Raw genomic sequence first — 12,749 nt, 5'->3', positions numbered from 1 at the left:
TGTACAGCAAGAGAGTCAAGAAAACTAAGTATAGGCAGTTCTGGTGATTGTTTAGTCCTCATAAACACTTGTTTCTACAGTACAATTCAGAGAATAAATAGAGGCACACGGCTCTAATTTCCACCACAATCTGCTGTTGAGGAGACATTCAGTGTGAGGATAAGGGGCTGGGGGGGCATGTTTGGGTCACAGGGTAACTGGAGGCCTCTGTGATGAACTGTGCAGGGATCCAGTCGATCAAGATCTGATCCCTAGGCCTGATGGCCAAGGCTCATGGTGCAAGAGTTACAGTGAACCAAATGCTCTTTTAGTTCACTGCCATCCCATGATGGGTCCAATTCTACCTGAACCCCAAGGGGTTGAGGTGGGTCTGACCTACTGGTCCACTGGGAAGAAGCTGTGTCAGCCCAAGCCATCCTTAAGGATTTAGTTCACTCCATGACACGGCCTGATGGGACCCACAGATATCTGCCCTTGCCCTGGAGTTAGTTATAAATACAAGTTATAAGGTGACTGTTTATATCGGTTTCTTTCTGACTAAAGGGATCCTTTCCCATGTCTAAGGAAGGAGAGAGGAGCACAAATTATGTTTGTAAAGTCAAGGGAGAGGGAAATAGCATTCACTGAACCCTTCACAGGGGCAATAAGCAGACACGAGGACCAGTCTGGTCAGACAAAGTGGAAGGCCTGGGGCCATGATGCCAACCAGAAGCGAATGCAGGGGTAACATACAGAAAAGCTCTGGCCTTGACTTTCTCAGGACCGCTGTACTGTCTAAGCCACTCCTATCGTTTTCCTTATTTCTCCAGGGCAGTACAGAGCACTGGCCCTAATCTGGGGCTGGGATCATCTGCCCCAAATAGAGGTGGAAGGAAGAGACTCTGTATCACTTGGCAGAAAATGAAGTAGCAGGTCTGCACCGGGTGACCCATGGTTTTAGGGACAGAGAGTACCAACGAGCAAGAGAAGGGCAGGGCACACCGGGTACCACTGCTGCAAGGCCAGCGGCCCGAGCCTCAGACCTTCTGTAACCGAAGCCCTGCCTGGCAGGTGACGGGGCCCCTCCCGGGACTTCTGCTCCATGGTCATTCTCATCTCCTCTCACATCGGATTCTTTTGTTCACCCCCAGCGGGTGGTGGGGCGTTGCTGTCAGCTGGGCGCAGCGCCACGTCAGGCGGTGAGGCTCCGGGCTGACTTGGAGGCGCTCTGGGCCCGCTGAACCACCGCTGAGCACTTCTCGCGCCGCAAAAGCTTGTTGTTCTCGAACAGACCTTCGTTGCGGGGTATTCCGTGAGAACCATCGGGGAAAGTCAGCAGGCCTTTGAGGGGGACAGAGAAAATATGGGTGAGACAGTGGCATTAGTGGCTGGGAGGTCTGCTTGCTACGTAGAGGTGGAGGGAGAGAAAAGTTTGCAGCCCTTGGGTACTCTATTGGTGAGTCTGATGACCCGGCATTGGCACCCAGTCACTATGCATTGCTGGGCATCCACAGGAGGATTAAAGCTGCAAAAGTGTCCTTCCACCCATTTATGCTTGTCAGTCACCTGTCCTGCTGGCCCGCAACTTACCCAAACCATCCACTCTACCGTTTTTAAATTCCCCCTCAAAGGTCATGTTGTCATGTCGAATGAAGACTCCGACGCCGTTGAACTTGCCCTGGGCAAACTCCCCCTCATACCTGCAGAAACACGAGATGTCAGCCTTCAGGATAACTGAGTCAGGCAGCTGCCAACACCAAATGTGTGGTTATCAACACCAAGGAGCAAAGCTGATTCCACTCTTCCAGAGCTCCCACCCACCCAGCCAGCAGACAGGGGCCAGAGAGTGTGTACGATACGAGGCTCTAATCTCAAGGAAGTAACCTAAGAGGACAGTGGTGGGGTGGGAGGTCACTGACCTCCCTGCCATTTCAAATTAGATGTATTTATAAAGTAACCAATAAAAGAACGAACGCTGCTCCTTGCCTGTTTTCAGAGGGCCCGGGACCAGCTCAGGTTTGACCAGGTGTTTCTCACTGTCCCTTTTAGAACAGAACTTCCCTTCCCTAGTTTAAGGCTGAGAAAGGAATGATGACCCAGTACCCACCTCGAGCCATCTGAGAAGGTTAGTACCCCGAAGCCATTAAAGAGCCCATTCTCAAAATGGCCCAGGTACGCGCCACCATCTGCAAACATCAGCTGACCAAAACCATGTCTGCGGCCTGAGCAAAGAGAAGACAGGTGTCAGGTTGGGATGGGGCAGCTTCAGGGTCCCCGCTCACAGTCCAACATCCCTTGCCTTGCATCACCCCACCCACAAAGGAAAGAAGAGAAGCAGTGACATTAGCAGGGCAGAGAACTATTACCCAGAGTAATAAGCTGGCCTCTAAGATCTTCCCTTCTTAAGTCACAACCATCAGATTTGGAGCAGGTCTCTCCAAGTATGAAGATAAGAGAGCACTGAAAAATCACAATAGCTTAAAAAAAATTTAAATAAAAATCACAATAGCTAACTTCACAGGGCCTTCACCATGTGCCACGCACTCTTCCAAGCACTTTGTATTTATCATCTTATTTAATCCTCACAACAACCTTAGGAGGTAGGCCCAATACTATTATTATTCCCATTAACAGATGCAGAACCAAGGCAAGGAGAAGATAAAAAACTTACTCAAGATCACAGAGCAACTAAAAGTGGTAGAGCAAGACAGCAAATGCAGCTGGCAGACTGACTCTGGAGCCCTCGACACTTAACTGCCTTGACACTCTGAGAAAAAAATTAAAGTACCCTCCAACACCATGAAGCTGCTGGGCAAACCTAACAGCCTGACTGGCAATACTAGTTTGAGCTTTGTTCCATCAATAGGGCTGTGCTTACCCACTGAACTGACCAGAGAACAGAGCAAGATACTGGAGAAGCAGCAATGCCATTCCGGGTACAAGGGCGCTCTTTTGGTGGATAGAGACTGCCCAGCAGAGCCTCGAGAAGCCTCTCCCCTTAAAAGGTCACGTTAAAGGGGACAGTAGGTGTTTGGGAGGCAGGAGAAAAGGCTGTGGATGTACGGAGGCAAGGTCACGTCCCATGTCACAATTTCTCCTCTCAAGGCTCAAAAATTCATCAGCTGCAGGGATCTACCATGAAAAGAATGAGGCGTCTGGAAAGAGTGTGAACTGCTCTTCGTTGGCACAACTATAGAGAGTCAAGTCTCCTCGGGGCAGTTCCGGGTTTGCTAGGACTGGACCCGTGAGACTTTTAAGTGGCCAGACTGTTTCCAAACTGAACATCATTAAAGTGCTTCCTGTATAGCCTCAGGCTGGAGGAATTCTGCCCTTCCTATGAATAGATACTTCCAAATGTAATGAGCTGTCACAGGAAATTCAAGGCAATGAATGTCATCTGCTCTTGAGTGTCTGCCCTAATTTCTTCCTTAAGATTCACTAGAATCAAGTCATTACAATGAATCTGTACTTTGCAACTTATGGGCCCTAAAAATAATTCATTTTGCTCTGCTGAGTACCTTAGCATTTATAAAAACAATTCCCAAGTAATACCACTAAAGGGTAAAAGAGTGTTGGGGGGGCTTCCCTGGTGGCGCAGTGGTTGAGAGTCCGCCTGCCGATGCAGGAGATCTGGGTTCGTGTCCCAGTCCGGGAAGATCCCACATGCTGCGGAGCGGGTAGTCCCGTGAGCCATGGCCGCTGAGCCTGCGCGTCCGGAGCCTGTGCTCCACAACTGGAGAGGCCACAACAGTGAGAGGCCCGCGTACCGCAAAAAAAAAACCCCCCCAAAAAAAAGAGTGTTGGGGGTTCTCCTGGCAGGCCAGTGGTTAGGACTCAACACTTTCACTGACATAGGCCCAGGTTCAATCCCTGGTCGGGGAACTAAGATCCTGCAAGCCACGAGGCGTGGCAAAAAAAAAAAAAAAAAAAAAAAGTGTTAAAACACTTCAAATTTAGAAGTGGGAAGATTTAACTTATTTCTGGAGATTGGAGTAACAATAGCATTTTCCAATTCCTTTATTTATAATCCTAAAATCAAATAAAGGAAGGGCACTCTTTGGCTTTAGAAGTTAGAAATGAAGACTCGTAAAGTTGTCCTATATATATCCTGATGTATTTGTCCCTCAGCCAAAGGAAGTGTTCATCACTGGATGTTCCCCACGGGTCCTCTCACCCTCCTTCCACTCGCCACGATATTCCTCCCCACTGGAGTAGGTGAAGGAACCTTTTGTCAGGGTCATGGTGACAGCTTACAGAAGGATGAAAACTGCAAGAAATAAGCAGAGAAGAACCAGTGTCATAGGATGGCTGGAGGAAAGGCCTGTAAAGCAATTTTATAGATACCTTCGAAAGGCTACCAGCCTGGTAAGTGTAAACTGCCTTGATTACATTTAACAAAAATCCCCCCTCTCCAACCGCCACCACCATCATCGCCACCTCTGCCCAAGCAGTCTTATCCTCCTACTTGTCTTAAAAGTCTTCAGCCGGTTCCAATTTTCTAAGACCTGGGATGGAAATTTACGATTAATTTGTAAATATTTGCTTGATACCTACTATGTGCTTAGTCAATGTATAAAATGTAGTCTCGTTCCTCGTTGAGTTTATAATCTAGCTGATAAGACTAACAACTGAAACACTGAATAGGAGAGATAATATAATTAAGTGCCAAACTGGATGGCAGAGATTACAAAGAAAAGGGACAGGCAGAATTTAAAACAAGCAGTGAAGAACGCAAAGGGCAATGCCAGACTGAGAAAACATGGGGAATGAAAGCACAAAGAGCAATATAAACACGACATGTGCGGTGGGAATTAAGAAGCCGGGTCTTATTCGAGTTGAAGGTTTATTTAGGGAGTAACAGGAAACAAATTCATCTATGTACACCCAGCCTAAATCTTAAATCTGAAAAGAACCTCTCAGATTTAATCCAAACTCCCTCATTTTGGAGGGAGAAACATTTGGAGAAAACAGAAGCCCCAAGAGGTTAAAAACTAGTTAGAGAACAATGATGATGATGGAACTCGTGCCCATGCCTCCCCTGACTGCCGCTAGTTCTTTTTCCCCTGTACCATGTGCTCTGCTTTTAGGGTCAGGCCAGCTTAAGGAGACCTTTGAAAGCTAGGCAGAAGGGTTGATAGCTGATAAGGTATGGAAGAGAAGAAACCTCTGGGGGTTATAATACGAAATATGAAAGCAGAGTCTAAGGAAAATGAATGTGGCAGAAGGAAGCAGGATGGGCTGGAACAGCAAACGCCTACAGCCAGAAAAGCTGCAAGGCAGGAGATGTGATCATTTAGTCAATTGTAAAAATGGGCACAAAGTGTTCTCCCTCCATCCATGCCCTTGCAGATATGGCAGATCCTCCATTAAGAGGCAGCTTATTTATTCCTCTGCCTGTTGGATCTGGGTGGGTTATCTGACTTGCTTTCGCTAATGGAACATTAGCAAAGGTGACGTAGCAGAGGTTTGAAAAGCATTTGTTTGTTGGGCTTGCTCTCTTATTGCACTTGGAACTGTTCTGCCTCCATGTGAATGAGCCCAGGCTAGTCTGCCAGATGGTGAGAGGCCACGTGGAGCAGCTGTCCCAGCTGACCATAGATGCATGGGTGAGCTCAGACAAGACTAGAAGAGCTGCCCTCCTGAGCCCAGCCCCAAATTACTGACCCACAGAATCACGGACTAAAGAAATGGTTGTTGTAGCCACTATGTTTTGGGGATGGTGTGTAATAACACACCTAGCAAAAGCTAACTGATATACCCAGGTATGAGATCATAAAGCCTGATCTAGGGAGATAACAGGGTAATGGGAGCAGGAATGATTATCACAGGATAAACAAAAAAACCTGGTAACATTTGGAGACTGGCTAGGTATAGCTTCATATGAGGGTAAAAGAATATTTATACTCAAGGATATTCTATAAGAAGGGAGTTAAGATACCCAAAACATCAATAAATATAAAGAAACAAATAGAATCATTTGACATATTTTTGAAAATGCAATCCCTATTTCTCTTTCTTTCCTTTTTTTTTTTTTTTTTGGTAACTGGAAGTTTGTACCTCCTAATCTCCCTCACTTATTTCTCTCCACCCCCTCCCCTCTGGCAAACACCTGTTTCTTCTCTGTATCTATGACTTTGTTTGTTTTGTTATGTTTATTCATTTTTCTTTGTTTTTTAGATTCCACGTATAAGTGAAATCATATGGCATTTGTCTTTCTCTGATTTATTTCCTTTAGCATAATACCCTCTATGTCCACCCATATTGTCACAAATGGCAAGATTTCATTTTTTCTTTTTTATGGCTGAGTAGTATTCATATATATATATATATATATCCATTGTGTGTGTGTGTGTGTGTGTGTGTATATATATATATATATGGAATATATACACACATACCACATCTTCTTTACCCATTCATTTATTGATGGACACTTAGATTGCTTCCATATTTTGGCTACTGTAAACAATGCTGCAATGAATATAGGGGTGCATGTATCTTTTCTAAGAACTGTTTTCATTTTCTTCAGATAAATACCCAGGAGTGGAAGTGCTCCACTTCCACTCATATGGTAGTTCTGTTTTTAATTTTTTGAGGAACCACCATAGTGTTTTCCACAGTGGCTGCACCAATTTACATCCCCACCAACAGTGCACGAGGGTTCCCTTTTCTCCACATCCTCCCCAACACCTGTAATTTGTTATCTTTTTGATAACAGCCATTCTGACAGTTGTGAGGTGATATCTCATTGAGGTTTTGATTTGCATTTCCCTGATGGTTAGTGATGTTGAACATCTTTTCATGTGCCTCTTGGCCATCTGTATGTCTCCTTTGGAAAAATGTCTATTCAGGACCTCTGCCCATTTTTAAATCAGGCTGTGTGATTTTTTGATGTTGAGTTTTATGAGTTCTTTGTATATTTTGGATATTAACCCCTTATCAAGTACATTGTTTGCAAATATCTTCTTCCATTTACTAGGTGGTCTTTTCATTTTGTTGATAGTTTCCTCCACTGTGCAAAAGCTTTTTAGTTTGACTAAGTCCCATCTGTTTATTTTTGCTTTTGTTTCCCTAACCTGAGGAGATGTATCCATAAAAATATTGCTAAGACTGATGTCAAAGAGCATACTGCCTACATTTTCTTCTAGGAGTTTTATGGTGTCATGACTTACATTTAAATCTTTACTCCATTTTGAGGGTTTGTTTGTTTGTTTGTATATGGTGTGAGAAAGTAGTCCAATTTGATTCTTCTGCATGTAGCTGTCCAGTTTTCCCAACACCATTTATTGAAGAGTGTGTTTTCCTTATGGTATATTCTTGCCTCCTCTGTGGTAGACTAATTGCCCATATAAGTGTGGGTTCATTTCTGGGTCACCTATTCTATTCCATTGATCTATGTGCCTGTTTCTGTGCCAGTACCATCCTATTTTGATTTCTGTAACTTTGTAGTATAGTTTGAAATCAGGGAGCGTGATACTTCCAGCTTTGTTGTTCTTTCTCAAGGTTGCTTTGGCTATTCAGGATCTTTTGTGTTTCCTTACAAATTCAAATGACACTTTGAAAAAATATCAGCAATTTTGACTAATGAGGTAAGTACTAAGTAGGGGAAAAGTAAATTATAGCCACTCATCTGTTCTTTATCAGCACCCTATGGGATATTCTAATTTTGGCCTATGTCATAATGATTTTGATGCAGATGCTGAAAGCTCAGAAATGGTCTGATGTGTAGACAGTCTGGCCTGAACAGAGCAGAAGCCCTGTGCTCTCACCCAAACATGGAGAGACATTCATTTCTACCCCCATAATGAAGGCCAGCTTTGTGGAAGCTCTTTTGGTGATGTTTGGAGTCACTCCCATTGGTACAACAGGGATTTTCTCACTTTTCTAGTTACTCAGGAGCTCCATGTTCAGGGTCCCTCACATTGTAGAAGATATCCCAAGATCAGGATCATTTTCTTGTCTTAATGCCCCTCAGTACCTCTGGGGGGCTATTTTCTCAGTGGCTGGCACCTGGTGTGCCATCTCTGTCCCATCAATGTTCCACAAGGTCAGCATCTAATTTCAGGCTCACGAGCCTCTTATCATCAGCCCAGCATCAGAGTATGCCTGGGGTAGAGGTCAACATGACTCCATCGCAAATACAACATTAATGAGAGGAAGAGAAGCAGTTTTCCATCGAAAGTACAGAGGAAAACGCTTTCCAGTCCAGAAAGGCATGTTGACAGCTAGAGGTCACCATCAGCTCTTCTGAGAACTAATTACATCAGAGAACTAAAAGTCAGCTTATGGCACAAATCTGAGCTATTTCATTCCTTCAAAATAAGTCAGAATATGAATGGTTACATCTTCTACTAAATCTTAGAACAAAACAACCGTTCTGACACATAAATGCAAAATCATTATTTCTACAGGAAGATGATAAGATAAGGACATTTCCTTTCAATGTTCAGCAGCAGCTGACTAACTTGTCTTCACTCCAAGTTTTTTTGTTTTGTTTTGTTTTGTTTTTGCGGTACGCGGGCCTCTCACTGTTGTGGCCTCTCCCGTTGCAGAGCATAGGCTCCAGATGCACAGGCTCAGCGGCCCTGGCTCACGGGCCCAGCCGCTCCACGGCATGTGGGATCCTCCCGGACCGGGGAACGAACCCGCGTCCCCTGCATCGGCAGGCGGACTCTCAACCACTGCGCCACCAGGGAAGCCTCACTCGAAGTTTTGGAAGGAGTTATTTCAGTGCAATTTGAGGAGCCAGACTGACTACACAGGGGCTCAGCCTCTTGTGCGTTTACTTTTTCTCAAGGCTATGTAAAACTTCTAAACAGTGGCATCCCACCAGTAGAAGGAACTTGAAAGAAAGGGAACGGTTCTTCTCCAGTTTGAGGATTACTAGGGACTGAGTACTACCCAGCCCCTCCAACTGTAAACCTAGCCACTCTTTTGGTATGCTGTTAGCTCTTGGGCAACATATCCTAAATATTTCAAAGAAGCCAATGAAACTTGAAAGATTAGCTTCTCATTACCAAATAGAGTGGACTGAATTTTCCAAAGATATTCTCAATCGTATCTCCTGTCTTATACATTCTTCTACAATTTGACCTTGCCACTGCCCCATCAAAAAGTAGTGGCTAACTCCTCATTTATGAATCTGGCTAGGTTTGTGATTGCTTCAACCAATAGAACGTGATGGAAGTGATGGTGTGTTCTGAGGTTAGATCATACAAGGTAATGCAATTTCCATCTTGCTAACTGGTAAACTTGAGCTTGGAGACCTAAGCCACCACATAAGTAGTCTGATTATCCTGAGGCTACCAGGCTCAGTGGAGGCCGAGCCACATAAAAAGTCACATGTGCTGGTGCTTCCAGTTGGCAGTCCTCATCTCTGAATCATCCTAGCCCAGGCACCAGGAGTGAGTGAAGGAGCCTTCAGGGATTCCAGTCCCCAGCCACTGAGCCCACATCCCAGCTGATGTATCATGGAGGAGAGAGAGAGATTATCTCCCAATTCCTGACTCACAGAATCTGTGAGCATCCTATGGTTGTTTTAAGCAGCTAAGTTTGGGGTAATCGGTTACACAGCAATTGTAATGGGAACATCATCCCTCAACCTATCCCTGCCGCCATCCTCTCCCATTTGTTTTCAAAAGCACATACTACAAATTCCCATTCCTTTTTGTTCTAGGGAGATATAGCAAACTTCAACAGCTGCTTGTCAAAACGATGTCCATTCCCAAGAACACAATTAGAAGTGCTAATTAAAGGAAACACATGTACACTCCATGTGTCTCAGGCCATGGTTGAACACACTTGACTTGAAACTTCTACGTGTGTCCAAATAATTGATATTGTCACTGCCTGAGGCAGAATCAGGGTTTTCATGTATGACTTCTGTAGTTAGCCATGCTAATTAATAGCTGTATAGCCACTGACCCCAAAAAGAACTCTATCAGTAACCATGGTCCTTGAGACAAATCTAGTTTAATAAAGTATAGCCAGTGCTGATGCAGACTAAAAAAACCAATACTTTAAAGGAATGCAGGGACTTCCCTGGTGGCACAGTGGTTAAGAATCTGCCTGCCAATGCAGGAGACACAGGTTCGAGCCCTGGTCCAAGAAGACCCCATATGCCGCAGAGCAACTAAGCCCATGCTCTGCAACAAGAGAAGTCACTGCAATGAGCAGCCTGCCCGCAACTAGAGAAAAGAAAGCCCGTGCACAGCAAGAAAGACGCAACGCATTCAAAAATAAATAAATGTATATTAAAAAGAAATAAGGAATGCAAATCAGTATTTGTATCAGCTATTCAAAAAATCTTCTTTGCGGTACGCGGGCCTCTCACCGTTGTGGCCTCTCCCGCTGGGAAGCACAGGCTCCGGACGCGCAGGCTCAGCGGCCATGGCTCACGGGCCCAGCCGCTCTGCGGCATGTGGGATCCTCCCAGACCAGGGCACAAACCCGCGTCCCCTGCATCGGCAGGTGGACTCTCAACCACTGCACCACCAGGGAAGCCCTCAAAAAATCTTTTTAAAGAGAACAGATGGCCTAGGAGTTTAGGCTTCAGATTTACATGTGGAATCTAGTTACAAAGCCAAGATGATTCATGCTTCTTAACAGATGCCCACCCTTTCTCTCTCTTGATAGGTGGGTTGCAAAGGATCAATCCAAACATTTATCTAAAAGAAAATGACTATTTTGTGCCTATAAACCAACACACTATTAGTCTGCACAATAGACTATATCCTTGCTATCTTTATTTTCTCCCGCCCCAGACATTTCCAAACAGAACTCGAAGACAGGAATGAGAACTTTTGTTTCCATTCCATTTGTCTTTTTTTTTTTAATTTCAGAAATCAAACTGGTTAAAAAATATTTATGCATCCACAGTAACCTGTGTCCAAATCCAGAGGATTAATAAAAAAAAAAACTAACATAAAAGAGAATAGATTTTCAGTTTAAGAATATTTTTTGGAGGCATCCACCTTAACTATCTACATATAGCTTCACATTGTCCCCCTAAAGCCACCCTCCCCAGGGTATGACAGTCTTGAAATTCTTTCAGTTATAAAGAAAGCAGCTCTTAGGCATTTAGAATCCTAAAGAAAAGAAAATGAAGGCTTTGATGAACAAAAATCAGGCTTGTAATGGACCTAGAACAAAAAGTCAAATGTTCTTTTCAAAGTATTTTAAGTGAGCTTAAAATAACTGTCTTTGTTTTAAGTCTGTAAGTCTCTTTCACTGTAATTCTTCCTTCCACTGGAAAAGTAAACAAATGTACCGCTACTAGATAAAGGTCTTATTTAGGAAGACTGTGGGACAGCTAGACTGAAGAAAGTGGGAAGAAAATCCTGACACCAGAAAGAAGGTCAAAACAAAACAAAACAAACAGAAAAAGCCCAGACGCCTTGGGGTGATGGGGACTGCCAGGATACTATTCTATTTCATGAGAAAGTAAAATTCCTGGGCTGGGTTCTAATACAACCGAGTTACTCCCGGTGGTACCTAAGCAGTTTGGAGATGCTAGACAGTAGGGATGCCACCATCAACTAATTTAAGCATCCTACTTCCCAAGGATGTGTGTGAGGGACGTCTCTCCACCAGAGTGTGACAGAGGCGGACCCAGAGCAAACAAAGCCCTAGACCGCAACAAGGCAACACTTACTCGTCGACCTCCCCAGTCCTTCTCCCACCCGGTTCTGGCTTTCCAGCACCGCTACTTCCCTCACCCCGGGTCCGCTCTCCAGGGCGGGAGGGGTCTTTAGCTCACACTGGTCTGCGATCTCCTCTGCACACAGCGCCCACGTACCCCGATCTCTATCCCGGAGGCCATGGGCTCGGGCCTCGGACCCCGCGGTAGAGACGGGAGGCCCGGGTTTGGGACCTCCGGGGCAGCAACCCTCGGGATGGAGCCGCGCTCCCGCAGCCCCTGTCATTTCGGGCTGGGCTCCTCAGTCCCTTCCTCCCAGACCACACTCTCCCGGCCCCCTCCCACCCGCGCTGCCAGCCAACCTGGGCTCGGCCTTCCGGGATGACCGTCTCGCCCTGACGCGGGGCGGACCTCTGCTCCGCCGGGCTCGCCCCTGCCACCTGCCTCTCCGCCACCACCTCCAGTGCCTGCCGCACTTGACGCCGCCATCCCGGGCAGCCGCACTGGGCACAATTCCCGCAGCCCATTGGCTGTTACCTAGGCAACCGGGAGCAACGCCACTCTCCATTGGCCTAGCCTGGGCTCTACGCCATCTTTGTGCGGAGCTGAGTGTTGCGAGAACCCTGGGCCAAATACCAGAAAGAGGGGTGGGGCTGACCCACGGTGCTACCTCAGCCACCCAGAGAACTCAGTTCTCGCCTACCAAGAGGTAGCCTAGCTGAAATGCCAACTCCAAACCAAACAAAACCCAAACCTGCGTCAGAAGCAACAGTCACCACCTACACAAGCGGCTCCGATCCTGCTCCGATCTCCACAGTTGTCAATGGCACCGACGCGGAGCTAAAGGACAGAACCCAAAACTGACTTTTGAGGTGCGGCTTTGTAAATTGTGAAGCGCAGGATGGGGCAACTGCAGTTTCATGAGTATCAGCCCTGTGCCAGCATTGTGATGATACCAGGGCACTTTTGCATTCATTATACGGATTTGTGTTGCCGTTGTCATGACTCATATACTTTGTATTTAAAATATAGGGCCAAGATTGGAACAAATCCTCCCAAATACCATGCACACCAACCGGTTTATCCATATGTTTATTTACCGAACAATGTGAATACAGCATGATGCTAGGTT

General features: G+C 45.7%; 1 protein-coding gene across 1 annotated transcript; it reads right to left on the bottom strand.

Moving 5' to 3' along the window:
• Positions 1-33: 33 nt before the first annotated feature.
• On the bottom strand, positions 34-12,116 carry MORN4 (MORN repeat containing 4). The gene is made up of 5 exons (XM_030865255.3): positions 11,980-12,116; positions 4,154-4,246; positions 2,087-2,201; positions 1,570-1,679; positions 34-1,320 (listed from the first exon to the last, which is right to left on the bottom strand). The coding sequence occupies exons 2-5, from the start codon at positions 4,218-4,220 to the stop codon at positions 1,172-1,174; spliced, it is 441 nt and encodes a 146-aa protein (XP_030721115.1). The 5' UTR covers positions 4,221-4,246; positions 11,980-12,116; the 3' UTR covers positions 34-1,171.
• Between the last annotated feature and the right edge of the window lie 633 nt (positions 12,117-12,749).

This window comes from Globicephala melas, chromosome 16 (assembly GCF_963455315.2).
Source record: "Globicephala melas chromosome 16, mGloMel1.2, whole genome shotgun sequence".
Lineage (NCBI taxonomy): Eukaryota > Metazoa > Chordata > Mammalia > Artiodactyla > Delphinidae > Globicephala > Globicephala melas.
This window is presented reverse-complemented; position numbering and strand designations above follow the sequence as displayed.

Bases quoted from the DNA above. Each gene is read 5' to 3' on its own strand.
- MORN4 (XM_030865255.3), bottom strand. From the start codon at position 4,220: ATGACCCTGACAAAAGGTTCCTTCACCTACTCCAGTGGGGAGGAATAT. The intron at 2,202-4,153 runs GTGAGAGGACCC...CTCTTTGCTCAG, and splicing joins TCGTGGCGAGTGGAAGGAGG to GCCGCAGACATGGTTTTGGT. The intron at 1,321-1,569 runs GTAAGTTGCGGG...TCCCCCTCAAAG, and splicing joins CGGTAGAGTGGATGGTTTGG to GCCTGCTGACTTTCCCCGAT.